The sequence below is a fragment of the Corvus moneduloides genome, chromosome 6, assembly GCF_009650955.1.
Source record: "Corvus moneduloides isolate bCorMon1 chromosome 6, bCorMon1.pri, whole genome shotgun sequence".
NCBI lineage: Eukaryota > Metazoa > Chordata > Aves > Passeriformes > Corvidae > Corvus > Corvus moneduloides.
In genome coordinates, this window is record NC_045481.1 from 48,282,541 (window position 1) to 48,306,867 (window position 24,327).

Genomic DNA, 24,327 nt, shown 5'->3' on the forward strand with positions numbered 1-24,327 from the left:
CATTAAGAAAGCATTTCAGACAGTTAGCAGGCACACCCTGATTTCCAGGAAAAAGGTGTTATCCTTATGAACTCTTTGAATGCAACTCGAGGGGCAAGTATTCCTGGGAAGCGCCCAGAAGATGCTGGAACCCTCCCTGAAGGAGCAAGGTTCCTTCAAAGGGCAATGCCCCTCCATGTTTTCCAGAATTACCCTGTGCAGCAGGATTTTCCAAACAGTGATCCTTGGCATCTTCCTTGCCTGTGTTAAATTCCTTTTACATGGTGTTTCTGGTGGTACATTGGTCTTGTCAGGAGCGGTTGAGATTCTCCACTGGTGTTGCCAGGTGCGGCATGGAGCATGGAGTTTCCTTGTGCAGCCTACGGATCTCTCTGCAGTCTTCCTCAGCAGGGCTATCCTTCATAAACCCAAGTTTCTTGCCATCCTCAAGAGACAACCAGGGCTGAGATTTTTGATCCATGTCTCACAAAACCACATGACCAGCTCTTACTGTTTTCTTTTCCCTCTGTATTTTCCCTGGTAATCAGATCAATGTATACAAGAACTGGCTTAACAAATTGGGCTATAGGGTCAAGATGGTTTCTTGTATCACTGAAACTGAGTAAGACCAGAGATTAATGGAAAATTTTCACCTCTAATCATTGGATGGATTTATATTTTCCATCCATTTCTACAACTAAAAGTCTTGGAGACACTTTTTTTAGTCAAAATTTGAAAAAGTAGAATAGCACTGACACTAATTGACTGTGCAGATTGAAGCACTCCCAGGGCCAGCCCTGACCTGAATGCTCCTGGGAGTAATCCTAAAGTAAGGGTGCTGTTGATAAAAAATAATTATTCTTGACTGCGCTTCTGCTGCTTTTAAAGTCAATGGCAAATGTCTGGCTAGCTTAAGAGGACCTCCATCCCATTGTATTTTCACAGACTGATCCCAAAACACAGTCTGCATGTAAGACTCCCAGGTAGAGCTACCTATTCACCTTGAACAAAGCTGGAGATAGAAATGTGCACTTCAGCCACCCAAAAACCATACAAAGGTTTTTGGCAATCTTATTACTCTGCAGAATTAGCAGTTGCAGTTCTGTACAGGGAAGACAAATTTGTCTCCTCAGGGATTTCTGCTGGAAAGAGCTAGTTGGAGCCACTTAGAGAAACAAAATTCTGGAGTTTTATAAAGTATTTTAGAATTGATAGCCTCAAAGCCTTCTTCAGAGGTCTCTCCAAAGTGCTTCCCCAGTGTGCAGGCACTTGGGGCAACATCTCAGGAGGGCAAACTGGTGGCAGGTAAGGACTGAGAAATGGCTGGGCTTTGTCATGGAGAGGGGATGTTATTCAAATAGTAAGAAGTCCTAAACACTTTATTTTAGAGGTGGCAAAAATCAGCCTTTTTGGGAAAATAAGTTCCATTACAAACCTCTGTGTTGTCTTATGTGAAGAAGACTACTTGGATAACATTTTCCATCAAACCTTCTTGGAATCATTGATGTAGGCTTTTTCGTTGTGATCAGCTTTTTGATCCAAGGACATTGAAAGGCTGCACTGAGTCTGTTTTGTTGTCTTTCTATTCCTTTCAGGCCCTTTGGAATAGTGATAGAGTTTTTACTTTTTTAATTAAATGTTTCAGTACTGTCAACATTCATTATTAAACTAAAGCCATTTATCTGTTTCCAACTTAAAATAGTTTGCCAATTCCATTCCTTGAAATATCTCAGTATTTTTAGAGGTTAAAAAAAATGTGATATTCCATAGTTTCCCATACAACAGAAATTCTGTTTTCTGACCAAGGCAAGTAATGGCAGCCCTTTTTTCTGTAAAAGTAACCAAAAGTGTGGTGTAGAAGCCAAGTAGTGAAGCACAGTTTATCTTCCATTAACTGTATTTTGGGATTTATTATACATACACACCTCTTGGTTTTGGCCATCAGGAGTGCTTTGGAGCCTTACCAAAACTTTGTAAGACATTGCCCACTATAAGACTTCTTTTTAATTGTGTGCATATTTAGCCACCTGACCTGAAGTTTTCCATTTTGGGCATCTCAGACTAAAATTCATAGGAATGTTTCAGCTGAAAAGCTTCAGCCATTCCAAGCAGTAAGATAGGAAGAAATGCATAATTTTGTGCATATTATTGTGGTTATTTTTAAGCCTAGTAAGTGTTTTGTGATGCTCTCCTATATCTGTGTTTTGGAATGAAGACTTGAAATTCACCTGGAAGTTGAATCTCAGGTACATTTATTTTTTCTGTTAAAAAAAACCCAAACAGAACAACCAACCAACAACAAAACAAAACCTTGACTTTTTATCTGATGAAAGTAAGAGCCTCTAAAATCACCCATTCTTAGGGCAAGGGGGGCAGCAGATGAGGAGGTGCTGATCACCTCTCTGGCCACCAGTGTCAGAACACAAGGAAATGGAATGAAGCTGCATCAGAGGGAATTCAAGTGGGACATCAGGAAACGGTTCTTCACCCAGGGGGTGTTTGGGCACTGCACCAGGCTCCCCAGCTAAATGGTCACAGCACCAAGCCTGACAAAACTCTTCTGAAGACAAAGTTCTTTACTAAAACATGCATAACTACTCTTTTCTTTCCTTTCCCTTTTTTTAGTAAGAATGTGTGAGCTGCAGGTCAGATGTTTAGAGAAATCCCTTAAGTAATTATTTACTTTTTCCCTGAAGCATGGCACAGTTTGTTGTTTCTGTGGTTGCTTGCACAGAGGACTCTGCAGAGAAACAGCAGAATCCAGGCTTCCCTCACCAAATAGGAAATCAAAATATGGGACTTTATTTCCTGAGTTGGATTTTTCTAAAGCTTCAAGTACTAAGTTCCTGAGTAACTACTGCTATATGAGCATATATATTCTTGCAAGAGGTTAGAGGGGTGCTGTTCCCTTCCTGTGCTTGGAGCCTGTGTGCCTAAAGGCTGAATGCATCTGAGATTTCAGCTTATAAACACAGGTTGGAATAGACTTGTAGTTAGTAAGTAAAAGGTTAATGAAGGAAGATGAAGTTGATTTGAACTGAAAAACATTGGTTCAGTTCCTAGGTTTAGCCCCAGATACTTCATGTGTGAGCACAGGAAAGACACTTAATCCCTCCGTATCTCAGTTGCATATGTATAAAACAGGAATGAAAATCTGATCCCTGTCCCACCCCTTGTTTTTATCTCATCTCTTTAGATCATGCATTTTTCAAGGCAAGGGCTGTTTCTGTGTGTGTGTGTGCGGACCTCAGACAAGGCTCCTAAAGTGCTGTTAGTGTGTAGTAGGAATAATAACAACGACAACAACATATGGAGTTCAAATTCTGGCAGACAGCTCAGAGCCAAGACACATTTAGGAGAATGAAACACAGTCAAGCCCAAGACAGCAATTTTCATCTGAGACCAAATTTAACAGTTTGGCAGGGCAACTAAATTTGGTGTTGTGTAAGCTGGGCTTTGCAACTTCAAACCCTGGGTTTATTTATGTTTCAGGGGGTTTTCCTTCCATTTCCATACAGTTCAGTCTGCAACTGGCACTGTTTTAGGGCTGGCTCACTGTGGGTTCTACCCTGCTGCAAGCAACGTTTGGAAATCTGAAAAGAAGGTTTCTTTAATTAACTGAAAACCAGAGCCTATAGTCTACTTGATATGAAAAATAGACCAAATTACAGTGGTATTCATAGCCTGCTGGAATGGTTGGTTGTTTTGGAAAAAAATTGTTTTTAAAGGAGGCTTGCCAAGAAACTGTTCTGTCAGGAAATGATAAATGGCAGTTTGGAGACTTGAGTGGCCTGTGCTGTATGTGTGTGCCTTGGTAACTGCTGACTCAATCCTGTGTGCTCCTGATGGCTCCCACATTCGCAGCAAGGGAATTTACAGTCCTGATTCACAAACTCATTACTGTCCTGCAGTCCAGGACTTCTACACATGGCCTCAGGATTGTTTTATCTGAATACAATGCAAACACATTTCTTTAAATTACACTTCAGATAACCTTTTGGTTTTCATTACTTTTACAGTGTATGCTAGAAACCTTGCAATTTCTTTTCCAAAACTATAGTTTGTCTGAATACACCCTGCCAAGTTTGGTGTTTTCTGTTAAAGTTGGATTTTTTTTTTTAATAGTATGTTTTCTATGAAGCTGTGAAGGTTTAAGAAATTTAAATAACAGAACAGTGAAGGCTTGGCTAGAATTTGCATGACAGGGTTGGGTTTTAAGAAGTAAAAGAAAAGGCTGTCTCTGTGCACTGAAGAAAGGTCTGCCTTACACAATGCACCATTTAGTCACAGGAGTTCTTTGCAGTGATATGTGTCATTTACTATATTCTATTACTGTAGGGGATATGTTGCGTGCAAGTGGACAAACCTTTAGAGTGTGCTCTTCTGAGTGCTAACTGTGATCCATCTTTTCAGGGCATTTATATTACCTTAATCCCATTGACATCAATAAGTTTACTCCTCATTTACTCTGGAGTGAAAGAGGAGTGAACTGGGACTATTGTATATTTAGGCGACATTGTTGCAAAACATGTCCCGTTCCTGAGTCAGCGGAGGGGGAGAGAGAGGTTCATGCAGTACACAGAGCTCAAGGCATTATTGTTTTTCTAACGTTGCCTAATGAATCTGACTGAAAAGGGTCGCACAAATGGAAGAAAAAATTTGCATCTACATGTCCATGAAAATTTATGCTGTGCGCTTGTAAAGATGAAGTACAGATTAAAGAGTTAGGAGTTAATTTGATAGGAAATATATTGATTCGTTGCCCTTAGCTTGAGTGTTAGAGTTCCTAGGCACTTTAGGAAGAATTTGTATATTTGGTCATTTGCATCCTTGAAAACCTTTTTAGCATTCACATAGGAAGCAGTTGTGAAAATGCCAAATACTTCAAGGATTCCTTCTCTGCCCTGGCTCCATTATTTTTCTGCCCTGGCTCCTGTTCTTTGCTATTTCTGAACAAATCCTGCCTCTGCTTCCCTTTTATTTGCCCCATTTATGGCACGGGGGTGCAGAGCATCTGCAAAAACCTGGATGGAGAGCTCTGCCCAAGCCCCCAGTGCTCCTTGCCTTGGGTAGATGCTGTTACTTGTATACTGAGGACAGCATGACACCTTGGGTGTGTTTAGTTGAAGGCAGCACCTACCCAAAGTAACCTTCTGCTCTGCAATTTCCCAGTGACAAACCTGCTGACAGCTTTTACATGCAGTGATTAGGAGAAGAGTAATGTAAAATGCAGATACCTCTGCCCCCTACAGCCACTTAGATGCTGGTTTTCACATAATATGCCATTGATTCTGCAAGTTTTGCATATTGAGCTGAGGGAAGTACCAGCACTGATTAGCATCAGTGTGAACTGGGACTCGCTGAGAAGAACTGAACACGACTTCATGGGGAGCTACATCCATGAAAGAAATGAATGCTGACCTTGGCATCTGAGTTCCAGCATAACTGTAGGTGCATAAATAGCACGTGATAATCACAAAGTGAACAAAATTAAGTTATTTTACACTTCTCACGTGCTTACAAGTCTTGCTGAGTCAGGTATTGGTATACAGTGAGGGATGGGAAAAAAATATTATTTACATGGAAGTCAGAAGAATCACAGAATCACTAAAAATATTGCTAAACTTAAGATTTCAACAACAGTTTCTGATTACTCTCTTCATTTTCTCTGTTCATTCCAATATTCTGTGTCCAGCAATGGGGTATCTCAGTCTTTCACCTTTAGAGGCTTCAGAGTGTGAATCTGTTTCCAGGGTTGCCCAGTTTTGCAGCACTGGAATGACTGCTCCAGAAATATAATGATGTCTGTCTCCTGGGGTGGCTGATTTAAAACCTTTGCCATGAGCAGTGACCCCTGAGTGAGTGAAGTGCGTAATTAGTACAGGTGTTCACTGTACTAACAAAAGCGTTTGTAGGCTCAGGGACAGTCTGCAAAGATTGAGATAATGTCCTTTTCCACACAGGGCAAGCTGCTTTGTCCAGCAGGGACATACAAGCCCTAAATTAACTGTAGAATTATAAACAGACCATAATTACAATACATAAGGAGAGAAACCTCGTTTTGACCTCTTGTATTGTGCTTTCACTTGTATTGTGCAAAGTTACAGACTATGTGTTTCACTTCTATCCAAATACATGGATCTTCCTCAGTGAAAAGCTCACCAGGAGTCGAGGGCACTCAGAGAGTAAGGGAAGTGTGGAGCATTTTGCAGCACTGCGTTGCAAACAAGCTTGACAGCGTTTCCTCTGTGTGAAATATTCCTGTAGAAATGGTTCCCTGGAAAATGGCACTTACTTCTGTGTGTCAGTTGCCTTGGAGAAAGGCTGTGATTTAAGCAAGATTACGCTTTAGCCAGAGGCTTATTTTGCTATTGTACTAGATGCTCTGTTGTGCAGCAGCAGGGGGAAAAAACACAAAGAATCAAGATAAAGTTATATTTGTGATGATGTGTCTGTGTGTCTGCACATCATCTGCAGGCTGTGGATTCATTAGTTTTTAAGTCAGTAGAACTGTTGTATAAATAATGCATATCAGAGCTGGTCGCACATGGTCTACTCACTTGACCGTGTGCACTGTGAGTGCTCCCTGAGCCAGAGAGGAGTAAGTGCAACCAGACCTCCTCTGTCCTCTCTGAAAATCAGCTTTTAAAAGGCAGTGTCAGACACTTGTGTCATCATGACAGTCCATGTCCATGCTAGAAAGATGCATTGGTGTGGTTATTGTCAGGGTTTCAGGTGGTGTGGGTGCCATTCCTGGCTCTGACATCGTTTTCTGCAGAAACCTGAGGCAAGTCATTTCACTTTCTATTGTTTCCATTTCCTCAGCCATGAATACTGTGTGTGATAGAGCATTCTGAGGCTTGGAGGTCAAAAATGAAAACAGAAGCACTTGGTTATTTTTATAATTTTTGTTATTCCCACTGCTGTTCTGGATTTATCTTAAAACTTAGAAAGAACTTGAGAAGTTTATTTCTTGATGGCCCTGGTATTGTTCAAGTCCAGGCTGGATGAGGCTCTGAGCAGCCTGGTCTAGAGGAAGGTGTCTCTGCTCATGGTAGGGGTATTGGAACTAGATGATATTTAGGGTCCCTTCCAACCCAGGACATTCTATGATTCCATAAAAATATAAATCAACAATTCAGGTACTATAAACAGCAGCATCTTACACCTGAAAGGAGCTGTGATGTTTGAGACTGAAGTAAAGCCCTTTCACATTTCAGAGCAGATGTGTCACAGCTAAAGCTGTTAGTCAAATCACATAAAGCCATCCATGAAAATGGATGAAAAAATCTTTATTAATTCAGAACTATGTTAGCATTTTGATCTGTAAAGTCCTTAGTAGGTACTATAGGACAACTTTTTTTCAAAGGTTGTGTGATTAGGGGTGAATTAATTTCTCCTGTGTAATTGATTACTCTCTCCATTGAGCTGGGGCAAAAATACTACTTAACAAAAGAGATTAGCAGAAAAAAGAAAATAAATTACTTCAGCGTAACTTCTTTCACTCATTTAAGGAAAATATGCCAAGGGGAAATAGGAAATGCCTGCAGCTAAACCAGTTTTTGTGGTGATACCCAGATCTTCCAAGTAAAGCATGGTGTGGCCTATGTGAACACCAGTGATCAACCTCCAGGAGGAGCAGGCTCAGCTTGCTTCAGACACGGGGTGCTGATTCTCTGGTGTTCCCTTCCTGGAGTGCCACTGTCAGTGAAGTCCTTCCTGGCAGATGCCCAAGACAGACTTGGTCCCTCTGTGGAGGATGACCCTTTACATGACAATTAAAGTGGTGTCTCTCATGACTTGCAGCCACTGAAGATCCCGTAGCACTCTCTGGCTGTCTCAGACAGGGTTCAGTACCTTCTCTCTGCCACCGTGACGTTCTGCCCTGCTTTCACTGTGTTGCTGCTTTTTGTTCCTGTCTGTAAATGCTGAGGAGCGTTACCCTGTGCTGTGAAACAGATGCTGCCTCCCATCACTGAGAAGCTACATTTTGTTGTTGATTTAACGGGGGTTAGTGCAGCCCTCGATGGCAGGGGCGTGATGAGAGAGAGCCAGCCACGTGTTCCTGCTCCGCCTTTGTGCAATTGATAACAGTTCTGGTAGGAGGTGGAAATGGAGAAGGGAAACATCACAAAGCTTTGTGCTCAAGACTGTCACCACCTCTGCCTGAAGAGTCTTCTAGCATTTCATCATGTCTAGACTCTAGTGCTGTGTGATCTTGTTCAGTAGCCTCCTCTATCATAATATAATATTACAAAGCCCAAAGCCCTTTTTAGTTTTGAACAGTAAATGGTCATTATTATCTTGAGAATGAACAATTCAGGCTACTGCCTAAGAACCAGAAGAATAAGAGGTGGATGCACATCTAACATCTGGAGCTGGGCAGATCATTTAGTCTTCAGAAGGCCTGTCAAAATGATTAATCAGCTAGGAAAGATTGTGAGCTTTTTGCTTCCATCACTGAGCAGTTGCTTATGCTGCCAAGAGATCCACTTTTGAGTCATGGTTTACCAGTCCAAACAAATGCCCAGCCTGGCTGTATTCCTAGAAGAAGTTACTGACAAAGAAAAGCACTAAGGATTTTTTGTTACCTTTGTCATCCATTACATTTTTCACGCATGTTATTTTATCAGAAACGTTTGCTTACTTTTGAAGACATTATAGCTTAAAATGTTATGGAAAAGAGCCTTGATATTTTAACTGACTCAAAACCTGAGGGAAACCTGCAGTGGGAGCAATTGGGAAAGTTAACCCATGCAGAACTTGTTACCAGTAGCTGCCAAATGATCTGTCTCTTAGTTTTCAAAATGTATAAAGCCTCCAAAGTGTTGGGAAATTGGTTTAACACTGTAAGGTTGTATTTAAGCAGTAGGGAAAAAAGGGAACAGATACAGGTCTTTAAAATCTACTTTCTGAGACCTTGGTGTATACAGAAGACCTTCTTTTCAAGGTTTCCTCTGCAATAAAGTTGGTCAGAAGCTAACTCTGGAAATTGAAGCTGATATTCTTGCATAGCTGGTTGGCTTCAGAACTGGAAATTTAAAGAAAAATGTCTAAAACTACAAAATGCGTAACAAAATAACCACTTTGTCCCCCCCAAATTCAACTGGCAGAGCTGTTGAACTCCTGCAGGCATGGTAATGACTTTGTATGACCCATGAAATTTGACTGAAAACCCTTCTTCATTAGCAGTTGGTTGCCTTTGTTGTAGTTTTGCTCCTGGTATCCATAAGATCTCCTAGTTTGCCTTTATGAATAATACCATGACAGCCAACAAGCGGTTTCTTTTCCTTGTAAACATGGGTTTCCTCTGGTAAATATATTACATTCTCCTTCACTCGTTGGTTATTTGCTGGCTTGTGATTGATTGTATCTGCCTCCACTTTTTGAAGCGCTCAGTAAACGAATGAAATGTGGTTTGAGGATGTCCAAGTTGATTTTAGAGGGTGAGCACCTGCATCTTCTCTGGATTTCAGTGGGGTTTGCTGGATGCTTAAATTTCTACAAAATGCAAGTGGTTTTATTTTTAGAGGATTCTGAAGGAGATATTTCCAGGGATATGATTTCAGCAGAATTGAATGATGGTTGGAAAGGCTGGGGGAGTAGAGTGGGCTCACAGACTTTTTATCACCACTGAATTTCACCTCTGATCTCTGTGCAGCCCCTGGGAATGAAAAGTGCCTTTGGAATTGTGTGTGGTTTTCTTTCGTTCCACTGAGCTTTCCCACTGAAATTTTCTGTCTTGCATCTGTGTCTTTGTAAAGCTTAATGCAATGGCAAAACAAGAGGCCGCCTCCTTTCTGAGGAGCAGGCTCAAGCAAACAAGAACACAGCCCTGGTTTTGTGTGTTCAAAATGGGTGCAAACTTGCCACCTTATTTATCACCAGGATTTCTAACCTTCAGATGCCATGGCCCATAAATGACTTCTCCATCATAATATTTATCAAAGTATTTCTGGTCTAATTATTCATGCTGAGCTTGTTCTCTAAAAATTTCTCTTGAAAGAATCTTTTTAAAGATTTTTCTTTTGAAAACAAATTCATGACCACATCAAACAGAGATTCATGTTGCCGTTAGTTTAATTACCAGCAGCCCTCAGGGAAAACTCACTCAAAACTCACTGTTGTTGTAATTGCTTCTCTCCTTTTCTCTCCCCCACTCTTTTTCCCCTTCCATTTTTGATTGCTGCAGAAGTCATCATATGGTGATTAATTTTTTAAGCTCATTGTAGGTACAAAGGGGTTTATGCCCTTTTTTGCCCATATAGTAACTATCAAATTACAAATAATTAGTAGATTATGGATGCTGAAAAGGAAGCTGGCAAAAGAAAACACTTTTTTTGAGATAACAGTTGAAGTTATCTTGGTTTTTAACTTTTTAAGCAAAAAAGGCAGATAATGGTGTCCTTCCCTGTGCCATGCCATGAGATCAGATCCATAACCTGTGGATCTATTCCAGCCATAAAGGCCACTGCACCTAGTCTGGCTTTATTCCCTTTGAAAAGCAGCATAGATGCCTCATTTGGCTGAAGTGCGAAACATAACATAAGCAGTGCTGACCTAACACGACATGATACATGGCAGATTTGCTTTAAAAAGAGCAGCAGTCTCAAATCTGCTTTGAATTAGAAAAAGTGTTTGAGGGAAAGAAAGGAAAAAGGGAACCATTTCGTAGCAGGCATCTGAAAAAGAACAGTTTGGAGGAAGGAGGAAAAATTGTCAGGCAAAACCTTACAGTTAAAGCTGAAAAATGTATTTCTAACACTGGGGATTATGAGTGTATATCTTATTCTTCGTTTTTTTTAAAATAAAATCTTGGCAACTTAAGTGCATACTATGATGGCCCAGAATGAGAACAGCTACTCAATGGTGAAATTATCAGCAGTACTCTGGCAAGAGGTTATTAGTCATAGTCCCAGTATCATATGAGAGCCAGAGCCAAGGATTCAAGAAGCAAAACATTCCCCTTTGGAGAGAGGTCAAGATTAGTCACTTTTGTTTTCTTTAATGGGGGGAGGGGAACATTGGGGGTTGGGTTGATTTGGGGTTTATTTTGTTGTGAAGAAGAGTTTTGGACATATTTTTATGCCAGTTGGGTCTTGTACTCTTCACTTTTTAAAGTGTTGTAAATATGCCACTGTTCCACACCGGGAACGGGAATCTACAGCTAGGGGAAAGCTGTTGTCTGACAGCCAAACTTCTGACAAGAAAAATATGGAGTGATATTCAGAGGCTGTACTGCCACAGTTAAGCCAGCAGAAAGGGTCCTCCAGAGGCAAGAACCACGGGGAGTTTTCTTCACATCTGTGGGACTGAAGCATCTGAAGTACAAGTGCCTGTTGGCTAAACAGAGAGCCTTTCTTTACTCTGCAGACAGGTACCGGGGTGCTCAGCCTCAAGGACCCCGCGGAGAAACGTTTTGCCGAACAAGAATGTGATTGAGAATGGGAAAGCAACCTGTTCTTCAACCTTCTGTCTCAATAATAAAAACCAGAGATGTGCTCTGAAGTTTTCCTTGAGATTGGAAGATGTGCCCAGGACAGGGAAAATATTTTTAAGGTTTTTTTAGAGCTCATCCAAGCTGACCTTAAGAACGTTTGTTGTATCTGAAGGTGGGTCACTGACTGTACTGCCTCAGTTTCCCTCACATTGTGCTGGCAATAACAGGATTTACCTGCTGTGCTTAGGTGCACCTTGGCTTGCACAGTGCTGTAGATGCACTAATCCTGGAATCATAGAATATCCTGAGTTGGAAGGGACCCCTAAGGGTCATCAGAGTCCACCTCTTGGCCCTGCACATGACTGCCATTTATTCTAGAACTCTATGCAAACTATTGCACAAAGATAAGGGGCTTTTTTTTCCTGGTTTCTTTGATCTGTATTTCCACTGTATTTCTGGTTATCTCACGCCTGTTTCCCATCCTCCATAAGGATGGATTTCAATTTAAGCATAATTTAAGAAGCTGTTTATGATTATGGTGCTGGATAGATATCCAGCAATTTTTGTAGATACATTAACTTCTAATCCTTCTGGTATCATTGATTCACTTGTAAAGAAAGAATCCCCTCCCTTCTTGCCAACTCATGACTTATTTTTAAACAGAGACAGAGGAAAGTTGTGTCTGGTCAAAGAGATACTGTTTCCTGAAGGTGGGGCTATAGTTAATGAAGATAAGCTAATTCTTGAAAATATCAGAGAATTCAGTTAATAGGATAGGGGGATTTGATCATCTTTAGTAGTTTCTGATAAAAGTTATATTTAGAGGCAAGACCCTCAACTTCACTTTCCTGGCTTCGTGCAAGGAGAGAAAAATATTCCAAGCTCCCTTGTTTATCTACTGATACACTGTTAATTTAGAGGAAAGGGTTAAAAAAAAAAAAATCTGACCTTTGTAATATTTTAGAGAAAAAAAAAAAAGCTGTATCCTGAGGCAGTGCTGGGCCAAAGACTGTAGATTTTGGATGCTGTTCTAACTTAAAAATTTCCATGTGTTTTAAGTCTCGTCTGATTTATCTAAAACAAGAGTCAACCACAAATTTTAACTGCTTGGCTATAGCCTTCTGGATGCCAGATAGATCTGCGAGCGTTGCACACATCTGGGCATGGACTGAGAGCTGGGAGGCCAGCAGGACTGGCCTGGGAGCCTGGGGAGTGGTGAGCAAGCAGCAGGGCCTTGTGGCCCAAAACTACACCTAGAGCTAAGGAAAGGCTCTCAGGAAAAGCTGATTTCCAGCAGTTTGGGTGCTTTAAACAAGCCAAATATTTTTGCAAGTTGTTAATAACAGCAACAAAAGCGCTGAACCGAGACCACAGTTCTCTGCTCTCTCTTCTCAAGTGGCAGCTGTTTCCAGTCTCTGCTTCTGACCATCTCCTGCAGCCACATCCATCATTGTCCTCATTTCTGTCTTGACTTACTAGCATTTTTAGGTCATCCCTTTCCAACATTTTTACCCTCAAGCCTTTCTGAATCCTTTCCACTTCTAAAAGAATCATAAAATCATAGAATGGTCTGGGTTGGAAGGGACCTTAAAGATCATCCAGTTCCAGCCCCCTGCCCTGGGGACACCTTCCACTAGACCAGGTTGTTCAGAGGCCCATCCAACCTGGCCTCAAACACTTCCACAGATGAGGCATCTGTAATTTCTCTGGGCAACACATTCCAATGCCTCACCAGCCTCACAACAAAGAATTTCTTCCTTATACCTAGCCCCAATTTCCCCTCTTCCAGTCTGAACCCAGAAAAAAAAAATGCTTAAAAGAAGTACTGTCCCAAAATCTTTCCACTTTTCGAGGTCTTGTACTCTCTAACAGTCCATGACCAAATCCATTTCACTCTCCTGTAGTTTAATTCTCCCATTTGCCAGCAAAAAAACCCTAACCAACGTCCTTGTTAGAAGGAGTGGTTTGTATTCATCTTACCTTGCTTCTGTTAGTCAAGCAGCAAGTTATAGACAAATAATCTTATGAAGGTGACCTGTAAAAAAAAAAACCAACTTGTTTGTAACTTTTGATTTCTACTTATTCCTCATAATTTTTATTCCTTTTATAAAGGAATTGCTCTCTTACATAAGCACAACTTCCGTTGTTGCCACTTGTTTCTTTGTAGGGAAAAGTGGCGGTATCATAGAAGAGATAGTTTTGATAACATGCTGCTAATATTCTGTATTTGGTCTGCTGTATTTTATATTATTTATTCCATCATATATTACTGAAGTGGCTTTTTCATATCAGTTTTTTGGTTTTGACCCCATCAGAGCATGTCTCTTTCTACCATCGGGTTCAAATATAATTCAGGGAGACACCTAATCTGAAAAATGGCATTATAGTTGTAGCCTACGCTCTTCTAAGAATCATGAAAGAAGTGCAGCTGAGTGAATAATTAACCAGAGATGTCATATTTCCAGAAACTCTGAGGAAGCTTTCAGAAAAACATGCTTTTCTTGGAGAAAAGGAACATTTGGAAAAGGAAAATAATTCTCTGCAGTTTAGTTACTTGCTTATCAAAATTGCTTTCCCAATCCTAGTGGAAAGAACGAATGCATAAATCAACCGTGTAATTTCTCCCATTTCCTATAGCTTGAGCATTTGCTACCCAAGATCTTGTGTTGCACAACCAGGAAAAATTTCTTCAAACAAACCAAAATTACTTTAAAGTGCCACAAGTGTTGCAGTCAGTAATCAAATGGCCACATGCTGGTGTTGCCCGTTTGTTTTAATTCACAAAACAATTTTTAAAAAAATGTGTGACAAAACTGAGATTCTAGACAGTACACTTGGAATTTACTGTACAAGTCAAGCCCTTCGTAATAGTTCACTGATATGAAGATAACTTCTGGAGAATCAGAAGTTGCTGGAGCCAGCAACTGGTTTATAAATCCTGGTTGTTGCTGAGCTCTGATCCTGACTCAGCGACTCAGAATTTTCTCCCCAGGGTCATCACCCTCTGTTGAATGCACAAGCAGCACACCCTAATCAATGGTGAGTTTTCAGCAGCTGTTCAAGGGCTCTTACTACAAAAAATAAGTGGTTTTTTATGCTTTTGAGAAGTGTAAGATAAATATTTTACTATAAAAATACGCAACAAGATGAGAGCATCAGCAGTCTCAGTTTATTGAAAAAACAGGACAATTTTTAGTATCTCAAAGCAGAGATTGTCACTGATAGCTTTATGCAAGAGAACTGATTTTAGAACTCAGGGTGTAGCAAGTGCTTGTCTTTCCAAAGATGCTTTTTGTCTGAAAGTTACCCATTTTATATGTCAGTTAAGACAGTGGTTACAGCATTCATATAATATTTTCATTGACTAGAGAGAGACTTGTCCATGTAACCTTCAAAACCTGGTAATTTTGTTCCTCAGAAGCTCAGCTCTCATGTTTTCCGAGCAATGATCAATCTTACAGTAGAGTGTTTTTTCACTGGCTCCACTTCTTCTTCCCCTGGACACCACAGACATACTTTCTTCTTTGGCCAGCTCTCAAGAGAAAGTACAGACAGTCTGCAGAAGAAATCTTCCTTCATGCAGATTACATTCTTCTTTAAACACCTCAGTGGTGGGAATAAAGCCTCCAGCAAAACTGCTGCCTCATCTCAGGCAACAAAATAAAACACATCGAAGCCAGAAGTTCTGATAGGGGGTTTTGCAAGAATCTGGGATCTTGGGTGTTGCAAATGGCAGGAAGACACATTCCATGATTTTTGAAGAATCATGCACCTGAAGAAAGAGACTTTCTTTAATAATACTGAAATGGTTGGTCTCTCCTGACACTGTTACAGAGAAATTTTAAAATAAATTCTGTGGGAAGATTCCCATACCTATCCCTGAGCTCCTCTAGAAAGCCACTCCTAACATTGCACCTGTCCCTGTCCGCAGGCCCCTCCAAAATAAAGCATTTACTTTTAGAAATGTTGAGATGTCAGCAAGAAGAGGAGCCAGGGAAGCTGCTCTCTGAAGCTTCCTCAAATATTCTGAAGAACTTAAATAGGAAGAATCCCACCAAAGACAAACGTGATTTATAACCACACATTTTCTTCTGGAACAGACTCACTGTTGTTAAGTACCACTGGATACTGATACATTCCTTCATAACATTGCCATTAACAGGTATCTTAAGTTCTGGAATGTTTTTTGCCTTTCATCTTCTCTCCAGCTGAGTCACTGGTGTGCCTGGTGATGATTTTGTTGGCAGAAAGGACTTCTTTGTGTGTTTTTATGAAAGATAAAGCTAGCTTATTACTGAGTGTGGTATTGAACAGCAAACACATTAGGGATTTGATACAATATGGAGAGATGTTCAAAGAAAGCATCATTTTTTTTCCCCTAGAAGTTTGCTACACTGCAGAGCAACAGGATCCTCCTTACCAGCAGGCCACCAGGAGTGATAAATACATTAAGGTCTCCCCAATCCTCTCTGGTTATTTTGAAAAAGTGCCTTTAAGAGTTAGTTCACTTTGAGCTGAAATGCTGCACCCTCAGGAATGAATGCTACTTAAGTCAGGGCAGCAGACTTGGGAGTTTAATGTTGTAAAAGCAGATGAAATTTTCCTTTATCACATTTTCATTCAGCCAAGCGTTGCTTGCATCCTGGTTTCCCTCTTCTCCTTTAGCAGCTTCATGCTTGGCTCCCTTTACTGAGAACAAGGACAGCCCCCCAAAACCCACTGAGTGAGCAATGCACTGATAAAAATTCTCTTCATTATGGACAAATAATCTGTTTAATCACACAACCATGTTAAGAACATAGGTCATTATAAAACACCATTCTGTTCGAAGGGAATATGATTTTTACCCTTAATATTTATTTCTAAAATCTCTGAGGATGAGAATGAAGGGCAGATGAGACAGCTTTAATCTACAGCATTAATCAACCTTGATCTCTCCAGAGCATGGAGGAATATTTGGAATAACCTATTAATAATTTGTGGTCTTTGTGGCCGAAATTATGCCAAATTCAAAGTTTTGTCCTTCAGCTTTCCGTGGCTGAAAATACTGTTCCACCCGGGTCTGTAATTGTGTCTGTCATTGCCTTTTCCTGGTAAATTCCTATAATTAGTTTTGGGAGTAGGTCTCCAAAGTGCTACCCTTTAGTTCTCCATTACTGCTGAGCTTAAAAGAGACCATTACCCATCTGTCCCTGGAGACAACCAGGCTTCTGTGTTGTGTTTCGTTTTGTTTTGTTTGTTTTTGTTTTTAAAAGCAAGGAAATAAATTCATCGTTACATAGTATGTTCCAGATCATACCATGAACTTGTTATGAAAGCTTAAAATTACAAAGTGTTTCAAGTTAATATAGCATGAAGATTTGTGGAATTTTAATAGATAAAAATAATAGACAATTTTAATTGAAAATTATTTTGTTCTCTCAGCGAGAACAGTCTCTGTCTTGTTCAGTAGCACCTCCTGGAATGCCTTTGATCCTTTTACAAATATTATTACCTTTATAAATGCATGTCACTAAGTCTACAAGAACTGGGATTGTTCAGCCTGGAAAAGAAAAGCCTTTGGAGTGACCTACTTGTGGCCTTCCAGTACCTGAAGGGAGCCTGCAGGAAAGATGGAAAGACACTATTATAACAGCGTGTTATAACTTTGCCTCATGATGTGCCATTTAAGATTTGTGTGCTAACCTTTCAGCTGTTATGAAGAACTATTTGGTTTTGGGTTGGTTTTTTCTCAGTGCACTGCATGGATGGGATTTTATTCATTTCTAAGAGCTACATTCAAAACGTGTTTAAATCTTCTCTCCATCTGTGCTCAATCTATGATCCTTGAATTTTTATTTTTTTTTAAACTTAACTCAGAGGATGGAAAAATTTTTTATTCATACAGTATTTCGGTAAGACTTAGGAATAACTGTGGTGTGTCATTTCTGAAGTCTCAAACACTGCTTCCTCTTCCCAACAACTGTGAAATACAAAGGAAATTATTTGCATATAAAGAATCTGATCATCAAACATCATGCTTCTAATGAAACATAAATCAGCTACAAAGAACTTACTTAGTTTTTCCTAAAGGAAACAAATCACTCTGAGTTATTTTTCTGTGTAATTAACAATGTTTGCTGTTTTAAGTAGAGAGATCAGAGTTGTTCAAAGTGGTTAAGATTAGAGCAACATCAGCATTTCTTCTGTTTGCTTTACTTTTATTCGTTCTGGCATCAGAGCTAATTTCTAATCAAGTAAATGTGTTTGAAAGTATGATTCAGGGGAGATGATACATTTCTCCATGCTAAGTGCGTAAAGCTGGCTTAATAAAAAGGGTATTGCACACAATGACATTTTTCTAGTGGGTACAATTATCTCTGCAGCAAACAAGTGAATGATGTATTTCAGGATGTGTGTTTGGATGATGACAGGCAGATTGGGCATGATAATAAACTAGGCTGTTCACCAGCAAGACTCTTTTTCTGGTACATCAGAGACCTGTGATGACAGTAGAAGTTGCCTTCTGGTGGCTTTTACTTCTCTCTTTAAAATATCTCATACTTTAAGCAGATACTGCTTTGGCAGAATCAAGGATGGGGGCCCATTGTCCCACTGCTGCCTCATTTGCAAATGTCATCTTTTCTGATAGAGCCCCAAGAAGCAGAAGGTCCATGTACAGAAATCCAGACTCTTCTTCTCTTGTAGTATCCAAAGAATATGTTACTCTTTGGGACTGACAATTCAGTCCAAGATTGGCACAGAGCCCACTGAAGTCACTGGGAGTCTGTGACTGCCAAAATCTACCACTGAGTTCAGTGTGTCTTGGAGCAAGCCCTTCACGGGTACAGAACCCCCTGGGAAATGGAAAGCAAAACTGACTAAACAACAGCTAAACACAACCAGCTTGCTGAACCCCCCTCCACAAAAGCTTTGTGGCTTTAGAGCCCTACCCCAACGAGCAGGAGCATGGACAACGAAGGTCTTTACTTTTAATCTCCTATGGCTCAGTTCAATAGCAATTAGCTTCTGCCTCTGCTTCTGTGGGCCTCCAGCACTCCACAGCTGCAGCAGCCAGACCTTGCTGCCTAGAAGAAATTAGACAATTATCTCTGGGAGTTTATTTCCCAGCAAGAATATTCACTTCTCGCTTCTCCCCAGTACTTCATCACCAAGATGCACAGCTGTTGAAGGACTATCCAGATCTCTGTCCAACCTACTGTCATGTTCAATACTTCATCACTGCAAGAGTTTCATGAATGCACATTTTCCAGATATATCTCCAGTCTGTGTTTCCTCTGGTAATCCCTGCCTGGAATCACAAATTAAGGAATATATACATATAAAAAATCCCCCAGTTCGTTTAGAATAGTCAGCAAAAAGATACTTCTTGTAGAAGGAAGAGTTGTCCTTCAGACTCTGAAGATAGCTGTTTGTCTGCAGGCTTTCACTGCAGTCCTTCCAGCACAGTTGTCTCAAAGCAAATGTTACCTGGGCAGTGGGGGATGCAGGAATGAGGTATTTTTGTAGGTTTCACTGCCACTGGTTTGTACTGTGACACTTGGAGCATCACGAGTTTGCCATCTGTAATGGGCACCATTTGGGCAAAATGTGTCCTTTTTTAAGGGAGGGAATAAATAGTGATGAAATGAAAACCTGATGATCTGCTCAGTTTTCCGTCTGTATTTCCTTGTAGAAATCTTGAACTTATCTGTTCTTCAGCTTCCTCATTTTGTAGAATCTCATCTTTCAACAGCCATTTCCATCCAGAATTACTAGTGTTTCATGTACCATCTAGGGTGCTTCGCCTCATGTTTTCAAAACCAGCTGCAAAGTATAAATCTCTGGCACCTCATATTTTTAAATCACTGTATCTGCTTCCCTACCAGTTGTACAAAGTGTTTGAAAAAAACCAGCATTTTCTCTATGGTGGAAAAACATTTTAGCCTCTGCTGAAATCCTTCAGGTTTGTTGATGTTCTGCTCAGCCTTACTGTCTTTTGCTGTCCTGTGTGATACTTGGATGAGAGCCAGGCACATATAAATTGCTCCCACTCATGCTCTCTCTGGCAGTTTTATGTGCTTTTCACTACTTTCTAACAGATATTTTAGGCAACAATTTATTCCTACCACGGGTTTTTTTTCTGCTTGCTTTCTTTTCCCTTTCTAAAATGTATTACATCTTTTTGCCTAGAATTTACTCAGTGTTCTAGGATCCCTGTGGATCAATGGGTCAGAGACTGCAATGACAATTGAGGCCTTTTTATTATGCTGGAAGAAGGGAGTAGGAGGCCATAAAGCAGAGTCTTACTGCCCAACTTCAATGCTTTTGCCGTGCCAAGGGTTAAAGAGTGGGCAGGACTTTGAAGTTGGAAGTGCCCATCTTCCCCTTCAGATATCTTGCTCAGTACTTCAGATTCAGTGCAGATAGGAGGCTCCCAATGCCACAGAAAAGGGGTGACAGTGGCTACTTCTTGACTGGGAGATACAAGAAACCAGAGACTGGATTTGTGGTGCTCCTAGAATTCTCAATTTTCCTCTGAGTACCACAAATATATGCCAAAAAACCAGCCATAACCTAACCTCTCTTAGGTATCAGATTTTTCATTGTATTTTCTCCTAAAGAGTAGAAGAAAGAGCAGAAAAAAGGGGGAAAAAGAGAGAGAAATTAAATAATTTAAGGAGCTTCTGTCTAAAGAAGAAAATGAGCATTTTGGATAGAGGCTGAACCCCTGGAGTCCCCCAGTCAAGAAATTGATTTTCAGCCATCTTGGAATTCTTGGTTTCTGTCTTGCTGGGGATCACGTCATTCAAATGGCAATCCTAGGGAATGCTGTGTCACTGGGTTTTGAGAGCATAAAACTGACTCATGTCCCACTCCCAGCTGCTATTCACTCATGGCAGCAAAAAAACCTATGGGCATTTTGTGGCCTGAGCTGTTATTTGAGCCCAAATGTAACAAAGTGCATCACTCAGTCCTAGATTAAGAGTAGATTAGATCGCTGCAAATCAAGCAGTTATTCACTAGAGCATATTGGTATTATTAAGGCATTTAAGCATGCTAGAAGTTTATCATGGTTTTTTTTTTTTTAAATGGACACAATAATAAAAAGAAAACCCCAACCAAAACCCACAGAAACTCGGTTCTGGGACTTAGTTCTCTATTCCAGCACATCCCTTTAAAATCCCATTTGTCATGTGTTCGCCCAGATATGAAATGGGTGTCAAAGCACATACCAGAGGTGAGTATTAACAAGCTTGTCCTCATTCAACCCTGACCTATTGCATTACATTTCTAAGGATCTGTTCGATGAGCTGTGAATCTGTGGTATCTTCACCGAGGTTGTTGTGATCCTGATTAATATTACAGGTTTATTAGCTGGTTTGTTGCAATCTCCTTGCATGCTGTTACTAAACACCTCTCCCCTTCGCCTCTGTAGGTTACACAAATGGACCAGAAGCTGAACCTCATCACAGACATGCTGCATCATCTGGTTTCCCGTCAGCAGGGGGATCAGGGCAACAACAGATCATCTCAGAGAGGCAACCACAACGTCGGTTCAGAGCTTTTCCTCCCCAACAACACCCTGCCCACCTATGAGCAGCTGACAGTACCGGGAAGAAATGAAGACGACATATCCTGATGTGGTGCGAGTCTGGGTTGGGTTCTTCCTGCCTTACTCCTCTAAATGGGACTGAGTGTTGAGAACCTGGGAGAAATGAAGTTCATCAGCCAACCAAGAAATTGTGCAACTGCTGTATCTACACCACTCTTCTAAAGTTACCCACAGTAGCCAAAGGAATGCCAGGCTGTCTTCCACCAGGCAAAACTTCTGGAAGCTCTGTGTTGATTTTGTTCCTGAACAAATATTTTCAACTTGTTATTTCTCAAAAAGACCAAAATGATGTAAAGACAGGCAAAATGGCAAGGATTTAGAGCTCCTGTAATAATAATAATAATAATAACAATAATAATAATATTCTAATAATACTTGAACTTAGATGGAAAAAAATGCATTCTGTTTATGAATCTGCAGATAGCAATTTATTTCTGCTACTAAGGTTTTTAAAACAAACTAGGATAACTTATGTTGTTTTTATTGTATAAACACACACTAACATTCTAGACAATAACAAACCACATACTGAATGATTTTCTTTTTCTGTTTTATTTTAGTGTTACTATATAAACAGTTATCAGATAATGACCAGATTTTTAAAATCTGTTTTTCTTCAGGGAGGAACTAATCCTTAATCTGGAACAATACTGTTTATAGTGGAAAGTGCTATAGATTTTCTAAGATATCAGTTTTTCATGGGGGGACAATAAAGTATTATATAGCAAAAAATCATTCTGCTTTCTAGAAAATTGTTGCCAAAGAATTTATATATAAATAGAAAACACAGTGGTCTGAATGTACTTGTCCTGACATAGCATTTTAAAAGGAAGGCTTTCTACTTCTTAAATGTACTGCTTTTTAGCTTACAGAGGCCAAGAATAATACAAGAGGCTGAAGTGGCTGGACTTCACTGGTTAAGCGCTTGAGCTGGCCACTTACAGAACATCCATAATCCTTACAGGAATCGAGGCTTCGATTCAGGAAAGCATCTCCCATCCAGACAGCACATATGACAATTTTAATGTTTCCATGAATGATGTCTTGAGAAACTCAACTCCCAACAAGAGTGCGTTGGTATTGACAAATGCCAGCTCTTTATTTAGAGAATTGAGGGCCTCAGCCACAGCCCATGGGGCTGAAGCTCACTGCCCCACATGATGACTGCAATGAAACCAACAGTGTTGGCTCAGAGTGAGTTCTCACACACACAATGTGAGCAGGAGTTGGGTTTTGATTACTAAGGCTGAAATTACTAAGCCCTTGCCGAGAGTCAGTGCCTGAATCATGTCAGTCTTTAAAGCTGACAGCCTCAGGAAGAGCTCTTCAGTCCAACGTGGTGGTTGTGGTAGCTCATACTGCTGGGGGAAAGAGAGATGTAGATGGATTTATCAGCTCTTGCACTTTGAGCATCCTACACAGCCAGTGCACCCTGTTCCCCTCCCTGCAGGCCCTGCACCTCACAGTGGTCTCCCTCTCCTGGTGGATGCCCTAAAGCCTCATACCTTGGCAGAGCAGTTAATACTACCAGTCTGTAATATCTCTGAGCAATCTGAAAAACTGATGCATAGTGAATGAGATCACAGGGAACCTTCTCACAGTGCTGCTCACATTCTGGGCTTTCTTTCCAACATTTCATCTCTTCCACTTGGACTGCAGAGAAAGTATCCTGTATTTAACTTTACAGATTCTGTTACAATTATCCAGCCTCTCTGTTGTACAGTAGATAAATGTTAAAGGTGTAGAAATTTACAGGCAAAAAGAAGAATTGTATTTGGGCATTATGTTTTCGTAGAAATCAAAATTATTCTCATGATTTTGAACATTTTTTAAATGAGATTGACTTTGTAATTTCAGGTTATCAATCAGCCTGTTAATTTCCTAATAAAACACAGGACAAGAGTGCCATGTCTTTTGGTTATTCTAAAATCCAGACACTTGATACACACAAGAAAGCTGCTGGCTTTTCTTTTCTTTTCTCTCTTATCCCACAGTACAGTGTACTGATGCCTTTATTTGCAATGCAGGCCTGTAAAACTTCTGCTGGTACTTCACTAACGAAATAAAAGAAAATCTGGACTTTCATCAGCTGGGATGGCTTTGGAGAGAAAGTTGTGTCATGTGGCCCTGGCTGGAAGCAGACAGGTCTGTGCATTTCTAGAGGCATTGTTTTAAGCAGAAAATGTGTCCATTCCTGCCTGTTTGTTCCCAAGACCATCCCTCCATTCTCTGTTTGACATCTAATCTTGGTGATAACAGTCTGGCACAGTAAACACTTAATGCAAAACATAATTTCCCTTTCTAGTCAGTTGGTCTATAACCATCTGAAAGTCTCCATTAACAGAATCATCGGAATCACCGGATTTTACAGGTTTTTGAGGCAGGTGGCCAGTTGTGAGGTCAGTGATTCCTCAGCTGAGTCCAGCTGATCCTTTCAGAAAGTACAAAGCTCTCAGATCTGCTACTTTGAACCTGATAATCCACCTCATCCTAAGGAAAAGAAGATGATTGATTTTCCCTGTTGAAGAGGGATATTATAAAATGAGCCATCCAAATTTGCCACACAGCTGCCTGGAGCCAGCCATCCCCAAGGGCTCACCAGAGACAGATCTGACCTCTCTGCTTGGAGGACTGACTGGAATTATCTGCCCTGCTGGGGCTTCATACCTCAATGACTTCTCCTGGAAGCAGGTGCCTCAGCATCTTTCTTGCACAGAGCACTGTGGGACAGCAGCAGAGGGAAGATGAGCTGAGCAGTCCAGTGCTGGAGCAGCCTGAAGTAAAGCAGCATGCAGTGAGTATGTGTTTCTGCTAAAACCCTTTTGCTTGTGTCTGCTGTTCAGTCAAACTGTCCAAAGTGTGGGTTTTTTTAAGTGGGTATGAAATGTTTGTTAATATCTTGAAGGGGAGCAAAGGAAAGTGTAAGGTTTGACTTTAAAGTTCTACCCCGTTTTTGTGAACTGTGTTAAAATAAATATATCTGAGTCTGCAAAAGAAGCCTCTTTCTTAGAGCAGCTTAATAGCAGTTTGCATTTTAAGACTAGTGTAAGTTAGGCCTAGACCCTCATCCCTGTCTAAAAATAATATAGGTCAGTTAAAAAAAAAGTAATCTAAAAAAATGTTAGCTTGCTCAGCTTCCCTAGCCTAGCAGGGGGGTGCCTGATGTATGCCAGATACAGAAGGTAGGAAGCCAGGGAAAAGGGGAGGAGGCAAAACATGGGGCTGCCCAACTGAAGGAGGGGATGAAATCTCACCCTGCCTCAGCCCACAGCAGAGGCAGAGGATGTGCAAGTTCGTAGAAAGGAAGATTCAC

The 24,327-nt window shown here is 40.6% G+C and overlaps 1 protein-coding gene across 5 annotated transcripts in view; it reads left to right on the forward strand.

Moving 5' to 3' along the window:
* The window catches only part of KCNQ1 (potassium voltage-gated channel subfamily Q member 1), a 336,822-nt gene extending 313,903 nt beyond the window's left edge, over positions 1-22,919 (forward strand). For all 5 annotated transcript variants that reach the window (XM_032112787.1, XM_032112792.1, XM_032112790.1 and 2 more), the window contains one exon: positions 20,838-22,919. In XM_032112787.1, the coding sequence (XP_031968678.1) occupies positions 20,838-21,041 (204 nt within the window). In that variant the 3' untranslated portion in view covers positions 21,042-22,919. The remainder of the gene's footprint in view (positions 1-20,837) is intronic.
* The last annotated feature ends 1,408 nt before the right edge of the window (positions 22,920-24,327 follow it).